At 39.1% G+C, this 21,697-nt stretch overlaps 3 protein-coding genes across 4 annotated transcripts in view; all 3 read left to right on the top strand.

Annotated features, from left to right (window-relative positions):
- The first annotated feature begins 1,925 nt into the window (after positions 1-1,925).
- LOC131434128 (uncharacterized protein K02A2.6-like) lies at positions 1,926-4,113 on the top strand. The gene is made up of 3 exons (XM_058600772.1): positions 1,926-2,011; positions 2,096-2,663; positions 2,725-4,113. The coding sequence occupies exons 1-3, from the start codon at positions 1,926-1,928 to the stop codon at positions 4,111-4,113; spliced, it is 2,043 nt and encodes a 680-aa protein (XP_058456755.1).
- Positions 4,114-4,950: 837 nt separating this feature from the next.
- Positions 4,951-6,132, top strand: LOC131434129 (uncharacterized protein K02A2.6-like). The gene has a single exon (XM_058600773.1). The coding sequence runs from the start codon at positions 4,951-4,953 to the stop codon at positions 6,130-6,132; it is 1,182 nt and encodes a 393-aa protein (XP_058456756.1).
- A 1,664-nt stretch (positions 6,133-7,796) lies between these two features.
- Positions 7,797-21,697, top strand: part of LOC131438711 (protein tramtrack, alpha isoform) — a 106,029-nt gene continuing 92,128 nt past the window's right edge. The window contains exon 1 of one of the 2 annotated variants that reach the window (XM_058608910.1): positions 7,797-8,794. The gene's annotated coding sequence lies outside the window, so the exon portion shown is untranslated. The remainder of the gene's footprint in view (positions 8,795-21,697) is intronic. The other variant, XM_058608909.1, reaches the window with a different exon arrangement.

The following is a 21,697-nucleotide window of genomic DNA, read 5'->3' on the forward strand; positions in this document are numbered from 1 at the left end:
ACTTAGGGGTATTATTATTTGTATTTGCTTCTACTTCACGTAGAATAACAACAAATTTTATTTCTATATGAAGTTAACATTAATTTTCACACTATTTTTGAAAGAGAAAAAACAACAACAAACCGATCCAGCAAACTGAACGAATATTTCGTGCAGTATGTTGTTCATCAAGTGCTCAACGACCAGTAAAATAGAACCACTTGCTGAGAGGGATGCCATATAGTTGTAGTGTCATTTCCGTAGATTGAAAATTTTTCCGGAAACTATCGGAATATTTAAAATTTGCATATAAAACTCGTCATTACTGCACCACCCGTAAAAAAATAAACCATTGATTTTACAGCATAAACAATTGATTTACAATTCGATTTATGGGCTACAATAAATTTTATTGAATCTTGACAAGCTTTTTTTTCATTTCCAACGATTCAATATATTGTTTCTACGATTCACAATTGAATTTATTGTACACGCGGTGTTTCAAACAATATGCAAATTGTACATTTAATTGTTTTCTAAGAAAACATGTATGAGAAAATTTTATGATTTGAATTGTTACGATACCTAACACCCTATACATTTTATTGCGAAAAGCATGTTTACAATGAGTGTATAACAATACACGTTCACGTTCGATTCACTTGAAAAATCACATAAAATGGTTTCAAATGTCAAATTGAATATTTTAAGTGACGCAAATGAATGTTATACGAACATCCCCTAAAATGAATAGAGTCATCACATAAGGTTTACGTGAATTGACCAAACGTCAAACAATCTACGTGAATTTCCATTGTGAAAAACTCGATTTTGAAAATGGTCAACAGTGGCCCTCAAAATATAAGTAGTATAAATATTTGCGAGAAATGTTATTTAATTACAATTTTTCACTACATCGACCGGACCATTCCAGTATGAAAGTTTCCATGTGTTAGACTGGACTGAGTGCCTGCGTGAGCTTGGAAGTTTGCCCGCTCCTGCCGAATGCTTCAAATGCCATTGGTCCACCGAAAAACGAGTTCAAAATCGGCATGAAGCTAGAGACACTGGAACCATGTAATGCGACATGAAATTGCATCGGTAGTATTGGGGGGTGTTCTCGGATCTCGACTTCGGCTTCGGTCGGATGGCAGTGACAACAAAAACGATTTCTGGAGGCTTGTCGATTTGAGATACCACGACGTTATTAGTTGTATAGAAATTATATGCTGATTTTCTGAAAGAAATATTTTATTTTTCATGGTATATTTATATATAAAATAGTAATTATCAGGTATCTAAATTTGATATGAACAGATAGGTAAATGTGATATGAACAGTACATTACATTTTACCTATGAAACACGTAACTTTTACTGGATTATGAATTAAGCAGTTTCTAAATGCCAGTCCATTAAAACCTACGTGAAAAGTAGGGTGGAAAATATTCACATAACTTTTCACGTAACTATAACATGATTATTATTTTGAGTGTATAGATTCACTAAAAAAAATCTGTCAACACATTTGACGTATGTCGAAATCAATGAAAAATAATCTGCTACTTTTGTCATTGGCAATGTTTTGACCAATGTACCAAAGCATAAACAAAAGACTTACGACAATGTAGTTTTCCACGAAAAAGCAGATCTAGTGTAATATTATGAAAGTGAGACTTGCTGTAGAGTTGGAGATATTTAATGGGATCGAGTTACTATTAAGCTTGTTGAAAAATACACTGATTAATTTGGAAAGAAACTGTTTTGTTTCAAATTGTTGGATCATAGCAACCAACGATCATATAACAGCTGACATGAATCTCATTTTATTCATTCATTCTTTGATTGACTTCCAATAAAGTAACAGCTAGAAGTATTCAATCCGAAGTTTCATTCCGGGAGTTTCCGGATACAACAATTGGCGACGAGGATTAAAAACCTGAAGCAATGGCGGACCTCGAAGAAGCAATTCTCCAGATGGCGACTCTCCTGCAGAAGTTAGCACAACCCACTCCAACGCCTAACAACGCAGAGTAAACACTTGAGGCCTTAGCAACCAACATCAGCGAATTTTCTTTCGATCCAGAAAATGGAGTTACTTTCGAAAAATGGTACAGCCGATACGCGGACCTTTTCGATTCGGACGCCAAGAATCTGGAAGATGCCGCAAAAGTTCGTTTGCTGCTGAGGAAGTTGGATACACCATCACATACACGGTATACCAACTACATTCTGCCAAAGCTTCCCAAAGATATCAACTTTACTGACACCGTCGAAATCAACAAGAAGATTTTCGGATCGCAAACGTCTGTCTTCAACAAGCGCTACCAGTGTCTGCAGTTGATGAAATCAGAAGTCGAAGACATTATCAGTTACGGCGGAAAGGTAAACCGTGCATGCGAAGATTTCGATTTCAAGAACATGAAAATTGACCAGTTCAAGTGCTTGGTTTTTGTCTGTGGCCTTAAAGCGCACTGCTACACAGACATACGAGCCAGGTTACTTTCTCGCATTGAGTCTGAAACAGCAGAAGCTCCCGTTACACTCCAAAATCTGATCGACGACTATCAACGGCTCGACAATCTCAAGGCGGACACATCCATGATCGAGCGTCAATCAGCAGTCTTCAAAATCGGAAAAAAAAATCACCTCGCAAACCTCAAAATCACCTCGCAAACCTTGTTGGCAATGCGGCCAAATGCACTTCGTTCGAGATTGTCCTTTCTCGAACCACCAATGCAAACAGTGCAACCGCAGTGGTCACAAGGAAGGATACTGTAATTGTTTTTCCAAGATGAAATCAGTTTCTTCTGGTGAAGAGAAGAAGTTACCGAACAGACCAAGAAAATCTGGTAAAGCCAAATCCCGAAGAATCTTTATTGTGAACCACATCGCTCAACACTCAAGCAAGCGAAAGTACGTGACTACCATCATTAACGGCGTGGAAGTCAAGCTGCAGTTAGACACAGCAAGCGACATCACAGTGATATCTAAGCGAACCTGGAACTCGCTAGGTAAACCTTCTATCAAGAAACCAACGATTCAAGCCATGAACGCATCGGGAAAGCCGCTTCATTTGTTTGGTGAGTTTCATTGCGACGTCACCATCAACGGTAACACAAGAAAAGGAAGATGTTTCGTCACAACGTCTATCAATCTCAATATCCTTGGTATCGATTGGATCGAACTTTTCAAGTTGTGGTCAGTTCCCATCGATTCGGTCTGCAATCAAGTAAAAACAGAATCGGTAGAGCAGCGAATTTGTAAATTCAAAACGCAGCACGCAGAAGTGTTCAACGATTCCTTGGGACATTGCAGGAAAACGAAGGTAAAGCTCTTTTTGAAACCAAATTCCAAACCGATTTTCTGTCCCAAGCGACCGGTTCCCTTTAATACCATTTCATTGGTGGACGCCGAACTAACACGGTTGGAAACTTCTGGTATAATACAGCCAGTCGACTTTTCCGAATGGGCTGCTCCTATTGTGGCAGTACGCAAGCCAAACGGACGGGTTCGCATTTGTGCGGACTACTCGACGGGACTTAACGAAGCATTGGAGGCAAACCACTATCCGCTTCCAACTCCTGACGAAATTTTTGCTCAACTCAATGGTAGCACAGTGTTCAGCATCATTGATCTGTCCGATGCGTATCTACAACTCGAAGTTGATGATAGTTCCAAGAAGTTACTCACCATCAACACGCATCGTGGTCTGTATCAATTTAATCGCCTTGCTCCAGGAGTAAAGTCCGCTCCAGGAGCTTTCCAGCGTTTGGTGGATGGAATGATTTCAGATATTCCTGGTGTCCGCTCTTTCATCGACGATGTTATCGTATTCTCAAAGGACATGAAGTCGCATCTAGTATCACTCAATTTACTGTTCCAGCGACTGAAGGAGTATGGTTTCCACGTCAAAGCTGAGAAGTGCCATCTCTTTCAAACACAACTTGCCTATTTGGGACACATCGTAGATAAAGAAGGCATTCGTCCTAATCCCGAGAAGTTGAAGAGCATTGCTGAACTTCCTGCCCCGACAAACGTTCCCGAATTACGGTCATACCTAGGAGCGGTCAACTTCTATGCAAGATTCGTTCGCAACATGCACGAGTTACGTCATCCAATGGACCAGGAATAGCTGAAGAAGGAAACAAAGTGGCAATGGACTCCAGAGTGTCAACGCGCTTTTAATCAATTCAAGACAGCACTTCAGTCAAATTTGCTGCTAACTCACTACGATCCTAAGCTACCCATCATCGTAGCAGCAGACGCATCAAATACTGGAATCGGTGCAGTAATTTTTCATCAGTTTTCCGATGGAAAAATGAAGGCCGTTCAACATGCTTCAAGAACGCTCGCCCCCGCAGAGAGGAACTATGGGCAACCTGAAAAAGAAGCACTCGCGTTAGTCTATGCAGTAACAAAGTTCCACAAGTTTTTGCTAGGACGTCATTTCACATTGCTGACTGACCACAAGCCGCTACTGTCTATTTTCGGTTCCAAGAAAGGCATACCAATGCACACGGCAAACAGACTGCAACGTTGAGCACTTACGATGCTAAATTACGATTTTGAGATTCAACATGTATCCACGAGCGATTTTGGTTGCGCAGATATCTTGTCCAGGCTGATTAACCGAACCAACCAACCAGAAGAAGAATATGTCATCGCAGCACTCACTCTAGAGGAAGACTTATCCAGTATTCTTTCCGATGCTACAGAAAAGGTTCCGGTTTCATTTGCAGCATTGCAGAAAGCAACATCAACAAATGTCACACTTCAAACTGTTATCAAGCACATTCGTGACGGATGGCCTTCCTGCTCCAAGAATCTTTCCACTGCTGCTCAACCATATTACAACAGACGAGAATCGCTCAGCCTAGTTGACGGTTGTGTAATGTTTGGCGACAGAGTCATAGTTCCTGAGATGTTCCGACGAAGGATTCTGCAACAGTTTCATCGTGGTCATTCCGGAATGGTACGCATGAAGGCAATAGCTAGAAGCTTTGTTTTTTGGCCCGGTATCGACAATGACATTGAAGACTTCGTCAAACACTGCACGCCATGTTTATTAGCAGCCAAGACTCCTACAAAGACGACATTAGAGTCGTGGCCGATTCCTGCCAAACCCTGGTCCAGAATACATATCGATTACGCAGGTCCCGTAGATGGTGTCTATTTTCTAATAATAGTAGATCCCTTCTCTAAGTGGCCTGAAATACATCCAACAAAATCCACGACAACAAAAACCACCATCAAACTACTGATTCAAACTTTTGCAACATTCGGCAATCCAGAAGTAATAGTGTCCGACAATGGAACTCAATTTTCCAGCCACGAATTTCAAGATTTTTGTACAGCTCAAGGAATACGTCATATTCGTATCTCTCCGTACCATCCGCAATCCAACGGTTTAGCCGAAAGATTCGTGGATACTTTGAAGAGAAGCCTTCGAAAAATGCGCACGGGAGGAGAATCACTCGAAGAAGCACTGTACACCTTCTTGAATGTTTACCGCTCTACTCCAACCAGTGACTTGAACGGCAAAGCTCCCGCTGAATTGATGTTCGGCAGACCAATACGTACCGTATCGTCATTGCTCAAACCGACTGAACGTTCCACTGACTCCTCATTCAGAAACAGAAAGAATCAGAACAACTCATTCAACAAAAAGCACGGCGCAGTCAAAAGGGCATTTCAGCACGGAGATACCGTCTACGTAAAGGTACATCGAGCGAATTCATGGCAGTGGCAACCAGCAACCGTGATCGAGAAAATCGGAACCGTGAACTACAATGTCTTCCTGGAGGATCAACATCGCCTGATACGGTCACATGCAAACCAACTCAACGCTCGAGTTCCTGAACCTAGTACAGTAGGTAACCCAACACCGCTTTCAGTATTTTTCGATGGTTTCGGATTAACGGCTCCAAAAGCTCTCAATGTTCCTGTTGACAACCCAGACCCCCAGTTGTTAGAAGAACCCGTGTTGGATGAGTCCAATGAAGCTAGCCTGACAAATGATTCTTCAGAAGATGAAGTTGTGGGAAATGAAGAATCCGTACCTGTACAATCATCAACACCAATCCTAGAGAGAGGTCGACGAATGATTCAACTTCCAGCCCGGTTCAAGCCCTACTGGATGATGAAACCTTGAAGGGGGAAATGTTGGATCATAGCAACCAACGATCATATAACAGCTGACATGAATCTCATTTTATTCATTCATTCTTTGATTGACTTCCAATAAAGTAACAGCTAGAAGTATTCAATCCGAAGTTTCATTCCGGGAGTTTCCGGATACAACACAAATCGAAACCGTTATGAATCCTTCGTCAAACAAAAGCGGAAATTATCAAAACACACTAAAAACGAGTCGACTGTCATTTTTTTCCACTAGATATTCAAAACTAGCTCTTACTAATGTTTTCGAACAAAACTTGCTTTCACACAAGTGCGAGTAACAAAACGACGAATGAACACTGTGACTTTCACAAAACGACGTAACTAAGAGAAGCAAAACGACTTATGTGTCAAATCAACCTGGAAAAAACGACCTATCATGCTGTCCAATGTACATGATCAAATTACATAATGACGTAAGTGTCGTTTTTGCCTAAAAGTTATCTTTGTAGTTGAAAATTGTGAATTATTCACTATGATACGTTGCACGCATACAAATTGGACGATTTAGTGAAGAGATGAAGTTGTTTCAATTACTCATTTTTAAATGAGATTTAAAATTGTGCGATTATTTTTCAACATCGCTTTTCTCGGTTCAGTTGAAATGTTACATACGTCGTTTTGAACATTTTATGCAGAATTATGAAGTTATGCCCTTGCGCATTTTTTTGTGAAATTGGTTGATTTCAGCGACTAAGACAAATCTGCAGGTAATTTTATCGTCTCATTTACTGTTTCCAGTAGTAACTAGTTGTCGTATGTTCGAGCCCCGACCTGGAAGGATTCTTAGTGTCAGTAGGATCCATAGCAATAGCAACATGCAATGATTCTGTACACTAAGAATCGGCTGCGAAGTCTGTTGAAACAGAAAGGCCAAATTCCACAAAAGGAATGTAATGACAAGACTTTGCTTTACTAGTAGTAAAATGTTCGGAAACCATCTTAAATAAAGAAAATAAATAGTTTCACCCTTCTTTACTAGCAACTGAAGTATCGCCCTGTTTGTTGGCATGGATCAACGGAGGGCGAAACTTACGTAAACAAATGAAATGGCAGTTTTGCCCTTTATAGTTCTTTGTATAAAATTTTGGTAAAATTATAACTAATTTTGATGGTGACGGTGACGGAAGGTGACGAACCGTCTGAATCGTACCAGACCCTGTCAGCTTGGAGCGAAACCAATCTTCAGTTCACCAACGCCATCGCACGGCATCACATTCAATATATCATGTCAATTGTATGGGTGCGCAGTGCTGCTATTTTGGCGCGCACGAATTTGACATTTCTCTCCCCTTCTTCTATGTACTAGATTCGATGTGATCTCGTCAGAGGGCGCCATGCTCGCAAAAAAGCATGTTGCCAAAGATTTGTTCGGGAAATGTGAGAGCTGGCTATCTTGTTAATATGGTGTCTTTGATCGTACTCGTATTAAGTGCCACAGAGAAAAAGTTCCGAATTAACCGCTAATTCAAATTTGGTTGGAATCATGTTTCTTTGCACATTCTGAAACAGTGTTACCAGATCACGCCGGCCTCGACTGTAATATTTGACAGCAGCGCAGAAAATTGTGCACTGGTGTGAGTGTCACTGTATCAATTTCGCTCGATAAACCCGTGGCGAAAAAAGGAAAATTTTAGATTCGCCGTCGTCGTCGAGTCGCGGTCGCGTTTCGAAATTTTCTGTATGTTGCGATAGATCGTCGAAGAAGTGTGAACACACAACGGATAGTGCTCGCGGAAAGACGTTTTTTTCGGATGAAAACGCACTCTAGAGTGGTTGAAAAGTGTTGTCCGTGCAGGCAGGGAAGCAGTACGTATCGCGTTTGGTGTTTTTCTTACATGAGCAGTGCGATTAGGAGGATTAAAGTTGGATTTTATCTACTCAGCCTCCATTAGCGAAGGAGTTTTCTTACTGACATTTTTTTTCGCTCACCCTCCCTCTCGCATTCACACTGCTGCAGGCTGGGAGTGTGTTGGTGTGAGTGTAGTGAATCGGATTATTTTTCTCGCTGAACTCGCACGGTGGTAGTAGTTGCGTCAGTTTGCATCGCATCAGTAGCGACAGCGGGACCACCTCCTCGCGTGTCACGCTTTCCCACGCCGACTGTTTTTATGCGTGCGTGTGTGTGTATTTTACCTCGTTCAGTGTTGCGTATCGCGATCGCGCGTTTCATTCAAAAACTGCATACATTCGTTGATTGATGCGTGTCAGTGTTGGTGTCGGAGAGGATATAGTGTTTGTAGTTTGTGTCGTTTTCTCTTTCATACGTCCGGGACAGAGGAAGAGCGCAGTAATCAGCAATCCATCGCTCATCAATCGAAACAGTGCGGTATCCCGTTTCCCTTCGTCCTTCGTCATTTCGCCGACCGTTTCTCGCGCGCAGTTCCCTTTTTGGCGACTCATCATCACCGTCATCCCCTTGTGCCGTCCTCTGCGCTCCGCACGGGAACAGCTAATTGACTTTTGAAAACGCCTCAGCAACGTCACACAGGATCGATCGGCAGTGTGGGGAGTGACGGCGAATTGAACTGAGTACCGACAGGGTACAGAAGTAATCTAACAAAACAAGAAAAGGATTCTATTTTCTTTGGACGCTGATGACTTGCGCAAGGATTGAATTCCAGCAAGTTCCGTAGGTAAGTGTTTGCTGGTGTTTAGTGCCCTCTCACATTCGTCCCGTTTGCCACAGAACAAACGATGCAAATTTGTGCATTCAGGTAGTGTCTGGATCTGATATTAGAAGGCAAACACGCAAAAGGGACGCATTTATCCTACATCCCAGCGTAGCGGGTAAAGTTTTCGTCTTGTCAGCATAAAATCAAAACAATCATTTTGAAGACCGCTACCATTCGAAAATGTGTGTGATTTCTTGAGCGATACACCAATACAGCTTTGTGGTTGAACATCAGAAAAGGGCACTTCAATGGAATGCATACATTATTTTTGCCGAATGAAACATGGTTGTAAGATGTCTGCAAGCATCGATGGGAAATGTATGGCAAATTGCGCATATCGCAGACTGCATCGGAAAAAGAGGAATAATTTATCATCATAAAGGAATCGTGGAATAAGTCTAAAGAAATAATTGTAAAATTAAAGAATAGTTAAAACTAATACTTTAAAACATTGCCACAGAAAATAATAAATTTATTTGCCGGACGATTTTGGGAATAAGTGGTGATAAGATTTTTCATTAACATGTGCAGTGCATCAAAGATCAGGACAGTCAAACTACAATTCATCGATTCATCGGTACGCCAGCAAGCCGAAACTTGTTTCGTTCGGAACGTCAGTTTAGACATTGCACAGCAAAAAGTGCATCAGTTTTATGTCTGTAGTGGTTGGTATTGAACTGCTGAATTTCGCTAAACTGCTAACGCATGGATAAGTCGAAAAATAAACCGTAATAATAAACAGACGTGGTTATATGCACTTTGCATTAACTTTGGGGTAATTTCTAATCCATCCAATTACCACAATCTGTGCGGCCATCAAACCGAATCTTGTTTCATCCAAGTTTCATCAATTCAGACTTTGCACTTAGGTGCAATAGTAAAAGGTGCTTATCAAATAGCATTCACTTTACGTCTGCTAAGTGGCCTTATACCGAATATATTCAATCTTGATAGTAGTTCAATATAAACTGCTAACGCACTGATGAGTCAAATACGAAAAAAACAATCAGTTGCTTGTTTTTCTCTACACAAAGTTTCGATTTTTGTGTGTTCGATGTTCGAAGAACATAAAACACGCCAAACAGGACTTCAGGTTCAATCATTGCAGTGTAACAGTGTAATCACTGCTTGTTTCTAATTCAGGAACGCATCTAAATGTGTGTAATTATAATTCAAGTGTTTTGTGTCTCATCCGAGATAGTCGGCATAATATACCGCTTACCGGAATAAAACAGACTTTGAACAGTGAAGAATAAAACAAGGGCAGATGTAAAGAAAGAATAAACCGACACCATCGCTACATTGACAAAAAACAACCGTTATTGACTTCAAACAGTGGAAAATTCGGCCTTCGGTTCAACAAATTGCAGTGTTGTCTGTGAGATTCAACCGAAAAAAAGTAATAGTGCAATCTACATTCTATTTTCCTCCGAGTGCGGGACTGGTAAATTCTTGGTAAACACTATGTTGAACATGAAAACGTTAAAAAAAACATATCAGTGTGTACGTGTAGGATCTTACCGTATAAGTGCGTGTGCATGGTCTTACCCCAATCGTTTTCAAGGATTATGCAAGGATGGTTTTTTGTCGTATCAAAGTAACTCTTCACACGATTCAATCAGTGCCGGATATCTCTCGATGACCTGTCTAAGAATCGAAGGGGGGCCATGAAATACTCAAAGTATGAAGTGGAGCGAAGAAATCTAGAAAAAATCTCTAGAAAGCTTCTGTCAAATTATCGGCAATCACCAACACTTTCCTTTGAAAAGGAAGTGCGGAAGTTTATTCGATTTCAGAATACTTGATTGTTTATTTATCGTACACTCAGAAAAATCCTCTCTTCAGTGCTACGTGAAAACGTATGTGATTTTTATCCATATAACTTTTCTTGTAATACTTATGTGAAGTATAGGTGGCACAGAATGAACTTATGAACTCATAGTCCACATTTGTATCACGTAATCCCTACGTGTCTTTTTTCGTAGATTCTATAGAATTATTTTGCGAAATTTTAAATATTACTGTAAAACTACTTTCACCTGAACTTACTTTTTATCAGAATTTTACGTAATAGTCACATTATTTTCATGTAATTTAAAATTGTTACTTTGTTCTATATGGAATCTTAATAATCATATGAGTATTAAAAACTAATAAATCACATAGACTTTATTAGACATAATATTGCGATAAAATTTCTTTCGCACGCAAATATTCTAAAACTTATATTTTGAAATGACATAAAATTTCATTTCTATTGAATCTCTGATGAAAAATATCCGAATTACAGATCGCATTGTTCTAAATGTATGATCTGATCCTTTCTTAAGAGCAGCTAAACTGAAGCAGATATTGTTCCCTTTAAGGAATGCATTCAGCTGCAACTAGTAGTTCAAGAAGGTTATGTATGTGCTTTCGTTAATACATTGTTAGAATTATTTCAAATTGGTATCATTCTTCGATGTACAGTTTCCGTAGAAGATTGATGTGCTGGAACATAATCTAGGGGATTTTTATTTTCAACTGTAGAAAAGAGAAATTGAATTGTGTTTCAGTTTCATATATTTTGGTACACAGAATTGGCGTGATTCCGATTTGTCATGCAAATAAGTTGTTGAGGGTTGGTTTCGTAGAGTCATTTAGTAAACTAAATAACATTTGCTTATAACCTATACTTCTGCTAGATACTAATATTAGATCTGAAAGTATAATTGAAATCAGCTAGACTTAATAAAAGTTGATTAAACTAATTAGCAATTATTTACAGTGAAAACACTGTGATAAATACCGTAGAAGGATCATAAAAGGATTTCGTCTATGAAGTTTTTTCTAGGTTTTTCAACAGACGTCATATTGCGTTTGCATCTGAGTACAAAATGAACATATGGGTGACATAATGAATTCAAGTAACTACGTGACACATAAGAAATAAGTGACAACAGTAGTTATTCTGACATACGATCCATTTTATATTCAATCATGATCCGATGGTTGTAAGGAACATCATGTAAACTCGGATGATGGATGAACCATTTTTGGAATCTACGTGATTTTTTACATAAAATTAACGTGCGGATTTTTTTGAGTGTAGTTTGGTAGCTCTGGTCGACCAATGATTGTTCGAGATTTTGACTGCCATCAAACTCGTTATATCCCAAGACATCATATTAACAAGAATTGGCAACATGCTTTTTTGCGAGCATGGGGCCCTCAGGCGAGTCCGCACCGAATCTCGTACATAGAAACACGTGGGCTAAAAGTGCCGGGCCAAACAAAGAGAACACGATTTTTAGTTCAAAATTAACTTTATTTATCAACGTAATCCCCATCAACAGCAACGCAATCATTCCAGCGCCGCACTAACATTTCAATACCACTTTTGTAGATTTATCTTTTGCCTTAATAAAATAGGTCTCAGTTTCAGCGATAACCTCGTCGTGGCAGGTCTGCGAACAGCCAGTATTCGCTGGGAGCCTGATTCGGCGAATATTGTGAATGTGGGAACAATTCGAAGTTTTCAATTCATATAGTTTTGTCATTGTTTTGATTGACTTGTGACACGGTGCGTTATCTTGATGAAACAAAATATATTAACGCTATACAATATTCACTGTTAAGGTAGCGATTCGCCGTGGTCAGGTCGAAGCGAGACAACTCACTGCTTCCTCTTGCTTTGTCGCCGAAATTTCACCCTAAATTGCAAATTTCTACAATACTAAGCCGATTCACGAAAAATCAAAAACATACGATTGTAGGTAAATGATTTTACTATGCATTTGGCGAAAAATATTAGTTAGAAAGCTTTTCTTTCGCGAGATTTCGTGCGAGTTTTGTTAAACATTTTGTTTTCTTTTTTCCTTTTCTCGCTATAAACAACTCGCATATGTAGGGATGTGCTACGCTTTCAACAAAGCGTCAAAGCTAGTAGCGATGAAAATCATTACTGATTTCTGGTTCTACTGAAACATGAATAGACATTATTTTACAAAGTAGTAACACTTACTTACATTTTCTACTCATCTATATTCAACGTTTACGCAGAGAGAACAAACAACGAAAACAAAAGAAATGTTGTTGGCGTCTACCGCATGTGACATTTTGCACACCCCAATGCATGCGTGGACATTGTGTGCGTGCGAAAAAATAAGGAAAAACTCATTTATTTTTATAACTCGCACGAAATCTTTCGATAAAAACGTTTATCAGGCACAATTTATATACGAATCGATAGAAAAATTATTTATCTAGAATCGTATGTTCTTGGAATTTCCGTTTTCTTCCCCGTTTTCTCACAATTTTGGGTAAAGTGCATGAAACCCCGGGATAGGCAGCGAACTCCCGTGACCACGGCGAAGCGCTACCTTAATGGTATTTCTTTTATCAAGATGGTCGATAAATATTACACCACGCACAACCCTAAAATACCGAGTCCATAACCCTTTCAGCCGATTGCTTTCGGGTGCTTTGGACGAGGTTTACCAGTGGCTGTCCACTTAGATGACGATTGTTTTGATTCCTGAGTGAAGTGATGAATCCATGTTTCATCCATTGTCACATATCGACGAAAAAATTCCGATTTGTTACGTATAAACAAGGCCAAACACTGCTCAGAATCATCAACACGTTCTCGTTTTTGTGTCAACAGTGAGCAAACGCGGCACCTGGTTCCGGAGACATAATGGTATAAGTGACGTAATCGACAAAACGTGTTGTTTTTTTTTACCGCGCATGTTTTTCGGAGATGGCTTAACCGATTTTAACAAGTCTAGACCTGTTCGAAAGCTATTGTTAGACCATTGATCAAGTTTGAAGGTCAAATGGCTGTGGCTTGTGGTTCTGGAAATATAATGATATAAGTGACGTAACCGACAAAACCCGTTGTTGTTTTACCGCGCAAGTTTCTCGGAGATGGCAGAACCGATTTTAACAAACTAAGGCTCGTTTGAAGGCTACTATTGGGCCATTTATCAAGTTCGAATATCAAATGGCTGTGACTTTTGGCTTCGAAGATAAAATGGTATGAGTGACGTAACCGACAAAACACGTTGATTTTTATATATATATAAGGGTGCCTATATTTTGGAATCACTTTTAATTTCGTAAAGCGCTAGTACTCAAAAGTTTAAGCACCTCGAAAAAGTTCTAATGCAAAATTTGAGGTAAATCGGACATGGGTAAGATGTGCTGCCCAGCGGTTAAAGTTTGAAAATTTTCGAAAAATTACCATAGGGGGGAGGGGAGTACATGAGATTTCCGAAATTAAAAATCTTTTATGATGTCAAACGTCTTGAAATTGCATGAAACGTTGAAAGATTTAGTGTAATCTCAAAAATTTTTTTTTTGAAAATATCGGCTTCTGGGATTCTCAGAAAGTCAATTTTTTGAAAAAAAAATTATTTTTCAAGATGACATTAAATTTTGATGATTCAGCGAAATGACCCTTTCTGTGAAATGGCTTTCGGCGAAATGACTTTGATCCGTTTTAAGTATATCTATGACACATTTGTTGCGGGCTATAGGACTACTTTTTTAGGTTAAGTGTAATTTGCATTAGGAAAATTTATGAACATGGACTTAGCGAGGCACCTCTCGCCGATGATCACGCAAATAGGTGAATAATTTGTTGCTAATTAGTTACGGTAATTTTGAATTTGTTGCTCACTTTTTTTACTTCGCTAAGTTCATAACAAGTTAGTGAAGCCTCCCTCCCAAACATGCTTCAAAATAAATCGAAGCCCAGTGGATAATTTGTTGGTAATTTCATCTGAAGTTATCATTCAAAAGAAATCGAAGCTCAGTGAATAGTTTGTTGCTAATTAGTTACGGTAATTTTGAATTCGTTGCTCAGAACTAAAAAAAAAATAAAAACAATTTAGCAGCAAATTCAAAATTACCGTAACTAATTAGCAACATATTATTTGTCTATTTGCGCTATCATCGGCGAGAGCTCCTCGCTAAGTTCATGTTCCTGGAAAATTTCATGTCCGCAATTTTGATGATCTACCGTTGCATCAATTAAATTTCAGAATACAAAAAAAAGATGAAATACGATTAACTTTTATGTTTCACCTTCAGATTGCTTACTCTTGTTATGACACAACGTAGCTAATTAGTATCAAAATGACGATGAAAAAATTCTTATTTCTATCTCAAGCGCATTTTTTAATTTTGAAAAAAAAAACTCAAAGTCGTAAATAAAATTTTTGATTTTTGAATTCATTTTCACACCGCGATCTTAACTGTAACTTTGCTATCAATAAACTGTCAAAGCTAGGATTCGATCAGTGGCGCGACATGTGTCGACAAGTTAAGCCCGTATTTGAGCGAGTTGCGCTGTGGTACACTCCGCGTGTGCGGGTCGTGATTGAAAAATTCACTGCTCCGAAAGTATTAATCTTTCCACTCTGAAACTTTGCCAAGATTGAGTTAAACCCCTAGGGTTTTTTTTTAACTAAAAAAAAGAGAAAAAATCAGACCCAAGCTTGAATTTTTTTATTTGTTTATAAATTCTTTCATTAAATTAACTTTAAAGGTCGTTTCATGGAATCGCTTATTTGAAAGCTAAGGAAAAGACGCACATTTCATGTTTTAGACGAATTTTTGTATCTGTATTAGATTTTACAGTATAGGCTGTTGAAAAATGGCTCTTTTTTGAAAACGCGAAACTTAAAAAAATCATATCTCGAAAATTCTACGTATCATATTGAAATAAAAAAATACGTGTCGAATATTTTCGAGTTCTTAACCGAGAAAAAAACAGATGAAAAAATTACAAGGATCAGCCCCATGGGGTTGCTCGAGCTATTGATGTGGAACAAGGCAACCAAAATTTCAAATGATCGACATTTTCAATTAATTGTCACACTTTTGAATCCGCAAATGCACGAGAGTCTTCTTAGATTGATCTTTATTAGGAACCAACACCGAACACGCGAACCCAGAATATAGACTCCATTTGTCGTGATTTGTATTTGTTTTGTATTTTTCAATAGCCCAAATGTATGCAATTATATCTTTGTACACGCTTGCGATACGGATATCGATATTTAAGCTTCTCTTCGCCAAGCTTGTGTATGCCAGCAGTTATTTTTATAGCGTTTTCCTACCATTACTACCATTCTGCGATTTCGGTTGAAGCGATAAACCTTTTCGTATTATCAATCGAGTTCATCTTATTTAAATTAGAAATTAATCTTATGCACTCAAAATTTACCCTGGGGTCAATTTCTCAGGCGAAATTCATCCGAACTTGCATGACACAAGATCATAGCATACCAATAAAAGCTTCAAATCGTTTTATGGCACTTGTTGTCTTGCTGTCTAGCAACAACCTACCTCTAGCATGCTACGCGTAGGACTGAAACGTTAGCTATAATTTTGCTTTTATTTATAGATTCGCGTGCTTCCAACAGCTTCGCGTTTGCATCGATTGACCAATCAGAGCGATGCTTTCACCTTGATATATCGCTTACTCCTTCAAAACCGTCGTCTATGGCAGGGAAATCCGGTATGCCGGAGATTTTTTGCAGACAAAATAGGACACTGTTATTTATTAACCAACACTTCAATGATATACTATTAAAATACATGGCTATGAACATTCAAATCAATACGTAGAAATATTTCCAATCAAATGGTGACATAATATTAATATTTGATACAAAACTGACTGAACTGTAATTGTTCAAAACCTGACCACATTTCTACGTGTATTTTTCTTGAGTTTCTAGTTTGCACCCCTATATAGAAAACAAAAATGTGTTCCACATCAAAAGATCTTGAATTCAATAATGAATAACTGAAATACAGGCTTTATCATGAAAATTTTCGTGGAAGATGTGTTATTTTGTATGATATCAATCATTATACTTGAGTTCGCCTCGGGCTCCAAAAATGCTCCCTACGGCTCTGCTGTTGTCATGAATTGCTGATCATATTTCTGATGGTGTGGAGAAAGAATTATGTTGCTGCGTTTAGTGCAATTATCGTAAGTGCAAGTGCAAGTAAGACGAATTCACTTGGCATGGCACGACGAAGGCTTCTTCCCTTCACTGGGTGGATTAGAAATAGGTTTTTATATACATAACTGGATTGAAACAACATCAAATTGATTTCAAATGATCAAACTTCAAACTCGTCATCCAAGACAGCTTCTTTTTCCCCCCTCTAAACAATAAATTCAGCTACCCAACAGCCAGTTACGATCGGTTGCTCAATGATGATTGTGGGTGGCATATGTTTTTTTTCTCTCTTTCGAGCGTTGATTATGACGATCTAGCAGACCTAAATCGAACGATTTTCAACCCCGTTGATCAAAGCTACTCCACAAGCTATACCTACTAGTGGTGTATAGGTGGGTATCGATTTTAGTTGCACTTAACCGGCCGGGGCTCGGATCGGTTCGGTTCGCTCGCACCATCCTCCACTACTGGCACGAAGCAAGATAAGAAGTATAACAATCAAAATAATTAGTGAGAGGTAAAACCTGTGCAGTGAAGCGCGCCTCCCGTCCCATGGAAACACTGACACACCGAGGCACTGCAGCGGCACACGATGGAAAACAACCGAGAGAGATGCTCTTCATCCATCGATCGTTCGGGATTCCGTGCATCCTTGGGTGTGCTGTAGTGCGAAGAAGCAAGGCAAAGACAAAAACGGAAAACCAAACGCGCTCGGATTGAAACCCGGGACTGCTGCGGTTGCCGTGGCCGCTCGGTGCTGGGGTTGGGTGCGCGTGGAAAGCAATAACATAAGACGCGCGTCTCGACGCGGTTCGATAAAGGAAAAGCGTATACACACATCTAGTTTTTTGTTGTTGTTGTTTTATTGAAAAAAGGGTGGGGTGGAACGATGCTGCCGCTGCCGTTCGCCGCTGTTGCCTGCTCCTGGTTCGCAGAGGGAGTGGAATGTGGGAATAATAATAACAACTGAAAAGGTGTAAAAGAAAGCGTCGTCGTCGATCCTTGCAACTTTTGCCCTTTTTCTTTGCTGCTTTCGTAGCAGGTTGGCATTCGATTTACGGCACTAATAGGTTGACTGCGCTGGACAGCCAGTGCCTCCATGGGTGACCCGAAATGTGTGGATGGAGCGGGGCGTGGCGGGGGGTCGGAGAGAACAACGGAAAGGGTTATACGAACGTGAACGTAACTCTGAGAGGGGAGCAAACCGAAGAAGGGAGACAGAGACTGAGACGCGACGCAGTGCTCGCTGCTCCAATGGATTCGGGAGAAACACGGTCGCTGCCAAAGAATTGCCGTCAATGCTGGGCTGCTAAAGTGAAGAGTGTCCGTCTATCAAACAGAGTTTCGCGCAATGACGACATCGGAGTGTTTGTGTTCGTGGCGAACAGAACGAGCGCGCACAGGCCAACGCTATGCCGTTCGCGTTTGTGGTTGTCCTAATGCCAGTTGTGCCAGTTGGTTGTAGTCGTGACGGAACGGGCGTTCGGGATACCGTGTGAGAAATCTATTACTGGAAAAGTTTCCAGATTGCCAGTCACTAGGGTTGCTATAAACAATCATTTCGTCGATAGTTTGGGGTCAGCTGTTTACGTTTTCTGAGCTCACTCGGTTGGCATTCCCGGAGTTTTACATTTTTACGGGTTATTATTTCGAAGGTGAGAAAAATTCCCACTCGCTAGCAGAAGAATGTTCGATGATAGTCCTCTGTCTTACTGGCTTGTTAGTGGGCCGTAGCTACGTCAAACTATGTGAAAGGGAAAAGTTGAACGTTGGATCGGACATTAACTGGAAATGAGCAGTTGAAAGTCGGGATCGTTTTTAGCAATTGTTTACACTAGTCTAACGATATCTGTATATTTGATGTTCTAAAACCGTTTGAGCTGTGTTTCAAATCGAACCGAGATATCTTTAGCTAGGTGTGTGCCAGTTTCCTTCGGTTGAGATCAATCTATTACTTTTCTAAAAAAGATAATAGGAATGGCTCGTGTCTAGCCATATTTTTATCTACAGTCGCATGTTTGTGTTCATTTTCTGTTCATATGGATCGCACATGCGACCATGGGCAATCTACGAAGCGATATTGGAATGTAACTCTCGACTTTCGTCATCACTCGATGTCCCTTAAAATGAGCTTCGGGAATTTGATAGAACCCATTCTCTCGTTTATCTCCTACTCAAAGGTTCACTGATATGGAAAATACCAGCTGCCAAGGCTACTTTCAATTCGATAGACCTTGACATTCTTCATGCTAAGTTATCCAAGCAAAAAGGTGTCGAAATGTAACAAAACGTTCACTCTAAAATCCAGACACTACTTTGCGAGCTATCGACGCAGACAAATCAACACAATTGCGGTGTAAATTTAGTCTGTCTCTTCACCAATACACAGACAAATGAAAAACATGTACAACGTTTTGAGCTTGAGCTTGAGCAGTCGCCCCTGGTAGCTACTCCGTTACTGATCGGGATTAGCTGATATTGCACAGAGAAATTCTGGAAGATCAATCCTGGGAATGGCAAACCAACCTTCAATGTGCAACTTCTGATAATCCCATAGTTCATTTATCAGTACCGGTGCCAGTCAGGTCCGATTGTAGGTCCACTTAGGGATAGAAAAGAATGTTAGTCCAACACTTATTGTTACTAGAGGCCGCATATACTACCCAGGTAACCAGTAAGCACTAATAATGGCATTAAACTTGCCTTTTATGAGCACCAAAAATGCTTAAAGCTCTATATCTGCAATCTGAAAGCTCATCTGTTGTAAACCAATCAGAATTCAGCTTTCAGAATGCACACCAGCCATATATAAGCATTATCTATGAGTAGCCGTATATTTTGCCAAAGTCGATCTTAATTCAGTCTCAAGTGCGATTGAAATGCCAACTAGCGATTATTTGCTGTCATATTGTGGCATTAGTATGTGCTTCTTGGTTATCGGGGTACTGCGCACTCCACAATTGTCACGGGAAAAGGATATTTGTTTGTAGAAAACTCTTATTCATTAAAAAATAAATGGTGTCAAAGGAGCCCAGATCGACATGATAATTTTAATTAGTTAATACGATTGTTAAAAGTTAATGTTTATACGCAAATAGTGTGTGAGAAATACTTCGCCCTATGAAAATAGAAGGGCTTTGGGATGGTTTCCGTTTGAAAAACTCGTAGTAGGTAATGTTAGAGACATAACCGCGAGATTGACGTAGGACTGCTGTCGACAAGGGGTAGATCACTTTAAAAATGCACATTTATTTTGGTACATTATTCTACTAATAAGTTATCCATTTTAAGTAAAATCTCATAAGATACTAGCTGACCCGTCGAACTTCGTCTCGCCAGAAGAATTGTCAAAAGACTAAGTGGTGAACGTTTCTCTCCATTATTTTTCTGATTACTTAACTTACAATCAACGGAATTCGACACACACTCGCTTTAGCTCAAAAAGAAGAAATATCACCAAAGATTAATGTGAAAATATGTAACACCTCTGTTAAGCGAAAATTGAACAAATGCACAGATATCTATTCTGAACAGTCCGTTTTAAGGAATTACTCATACGTGAATGTTCACCCGCAGAACAAACTTCAAAGCAGTTTCTTATACACAAAAAATTTCTATGTTTGTGTTCGGTAATAATTTTTCCGGCAACGATCTGTAAAATATTATTTTTACTGAAAGATACGTAAAATTTATCCAACTTACGGTCATCTGTCAAAGAACTACTGAATATCAGAAAATCCTATGTGAAAGTTACGATTATTTATTATTTACTGACACGGTCTGTGAACTCTGAAATGTCATTTCTCTTGACGAACTCAGTAAAAGTTTTACCAATATCCGGAAAATTAATAAAAAATAATGAAGAATTTCAGTAATCATCACTATACATTCAGCAGAAATAAAGATCTGTCAAATAACATAATTTTCGGACGGAAAGGTGTGAAAATTTCTAGATTTGTGAAGAAAAAATAGTGGTGCGAATTGATTGTGCGAAAAATAGATAATACTGATTCCTAGCGGTAATTTTTCATTTAGTGAATATATTCAAAAAGCCTTCTACAACTTATCATTTCTGCTCTCTAAAAATATGAAGGGTGATCCCATATTCTACTGAATTGCATCCGAAAGATATTTGATCATTTTATTTGAAAAAATAAATTAATCGGATGAAAATATGTTTTGAAAACAAAAATGCTCCTTCCTTTCCTAGATCTCTAATACAATTTACCAAAAACAGTAATACTTTACGGGTCAAGACGTTTACATATTTTTAGGATTGTTTTATGGTTTTTGCCGAACGTCGGTATTGAATGATGAAGAAGTCATTAGAATTATGACAGATCGCAGTTCATTGGAACTATACGGATCATTCAGCAAATAAAACTTTTACCGAACGAATTACCGACATCCGTAAAAATAATTCGGTGTGTACAGCATTTAAGCAGTGAGAAATTTTTCTCAGAATCTGTTCTGTACGTTCAAGTTATCAAAAAGTACCATGCGTACTTTAGAGCTCTAATGAAGTGGATATTTTCAGGTACTGTGGAACTTTTGATTGCTTGGAGACGACGCTTAAATTGTAATTTGATATTGATCTTACCAGTTTGAACATTCTTCACAGAATATGCAACATGAAATGACAGTCTCAATTCATTATGGTAATCATCTTGAACATTGATATCTGATAGCCACTTACTGTGTGCGCGTAGTCTAATCTAAATCATTAGAAAGAGAAATGCAAGGAAAATCTCTTAGATTGACTACGCAAAGCATCTCGTTGCGCTCCAAACAATTTTTTCAACGATCTAGTATTCTTTCCTCCGACTCTTTTTCCTTATTTTTCTGATTACTTAACCTACAATCAATAGAATTCGATATACATTCGCTTCAGCCCAAAAAAGAA

This window comes from Malaya genurostris, chromosome 3 (genome assembly GCF_030247185.1).
Source record: "Malaya genurostris strain Urasoe2022 chromosome 3, Malgen_1.1, whole genome shotgun sequence".
Taxonomy (NCBI): Eukaryota; Metazoa; Arthropoda; class Insecta; order Diptera; family Culicidae; genus Malaya; species Malaya genurostris.

What these genes read in the sequence shown, in the direction of transcription:
- LOC131434128 (XM_058600772.1), top strand. Translation starts at nt 1,926, where the DNA reads ATGGCGGACCTCGAAGAAGCAATTCTCCAGATGGCGACTCTCCTGCAG. An exon ending in CCAACGCCTAACAACGCAGA is followed by an intron (nt 2,012 to 2,095) that starts GTAAACACTTGA and finishes AAAATGGTACAG; the next exon opens with CCGATACGCGGACCTTTTCG. An exon ending in TCACCTCGCAAACCTTGTTG is followed by an intron (nt 2,664 to 2,724) that starts GCAATGCGGCCA and finishes CAATGCAAACAG; the next exon opens with TGCAACCGCAGTGGTCACAA.
- LOC131434129 (XM_058600773.1), top strand. Translation starts at nt 4,951, where the DNA reads ATGGTACGCATGAAGGCAATAGCTAGAAGCTTTGTTTTTTGGCCCGGT.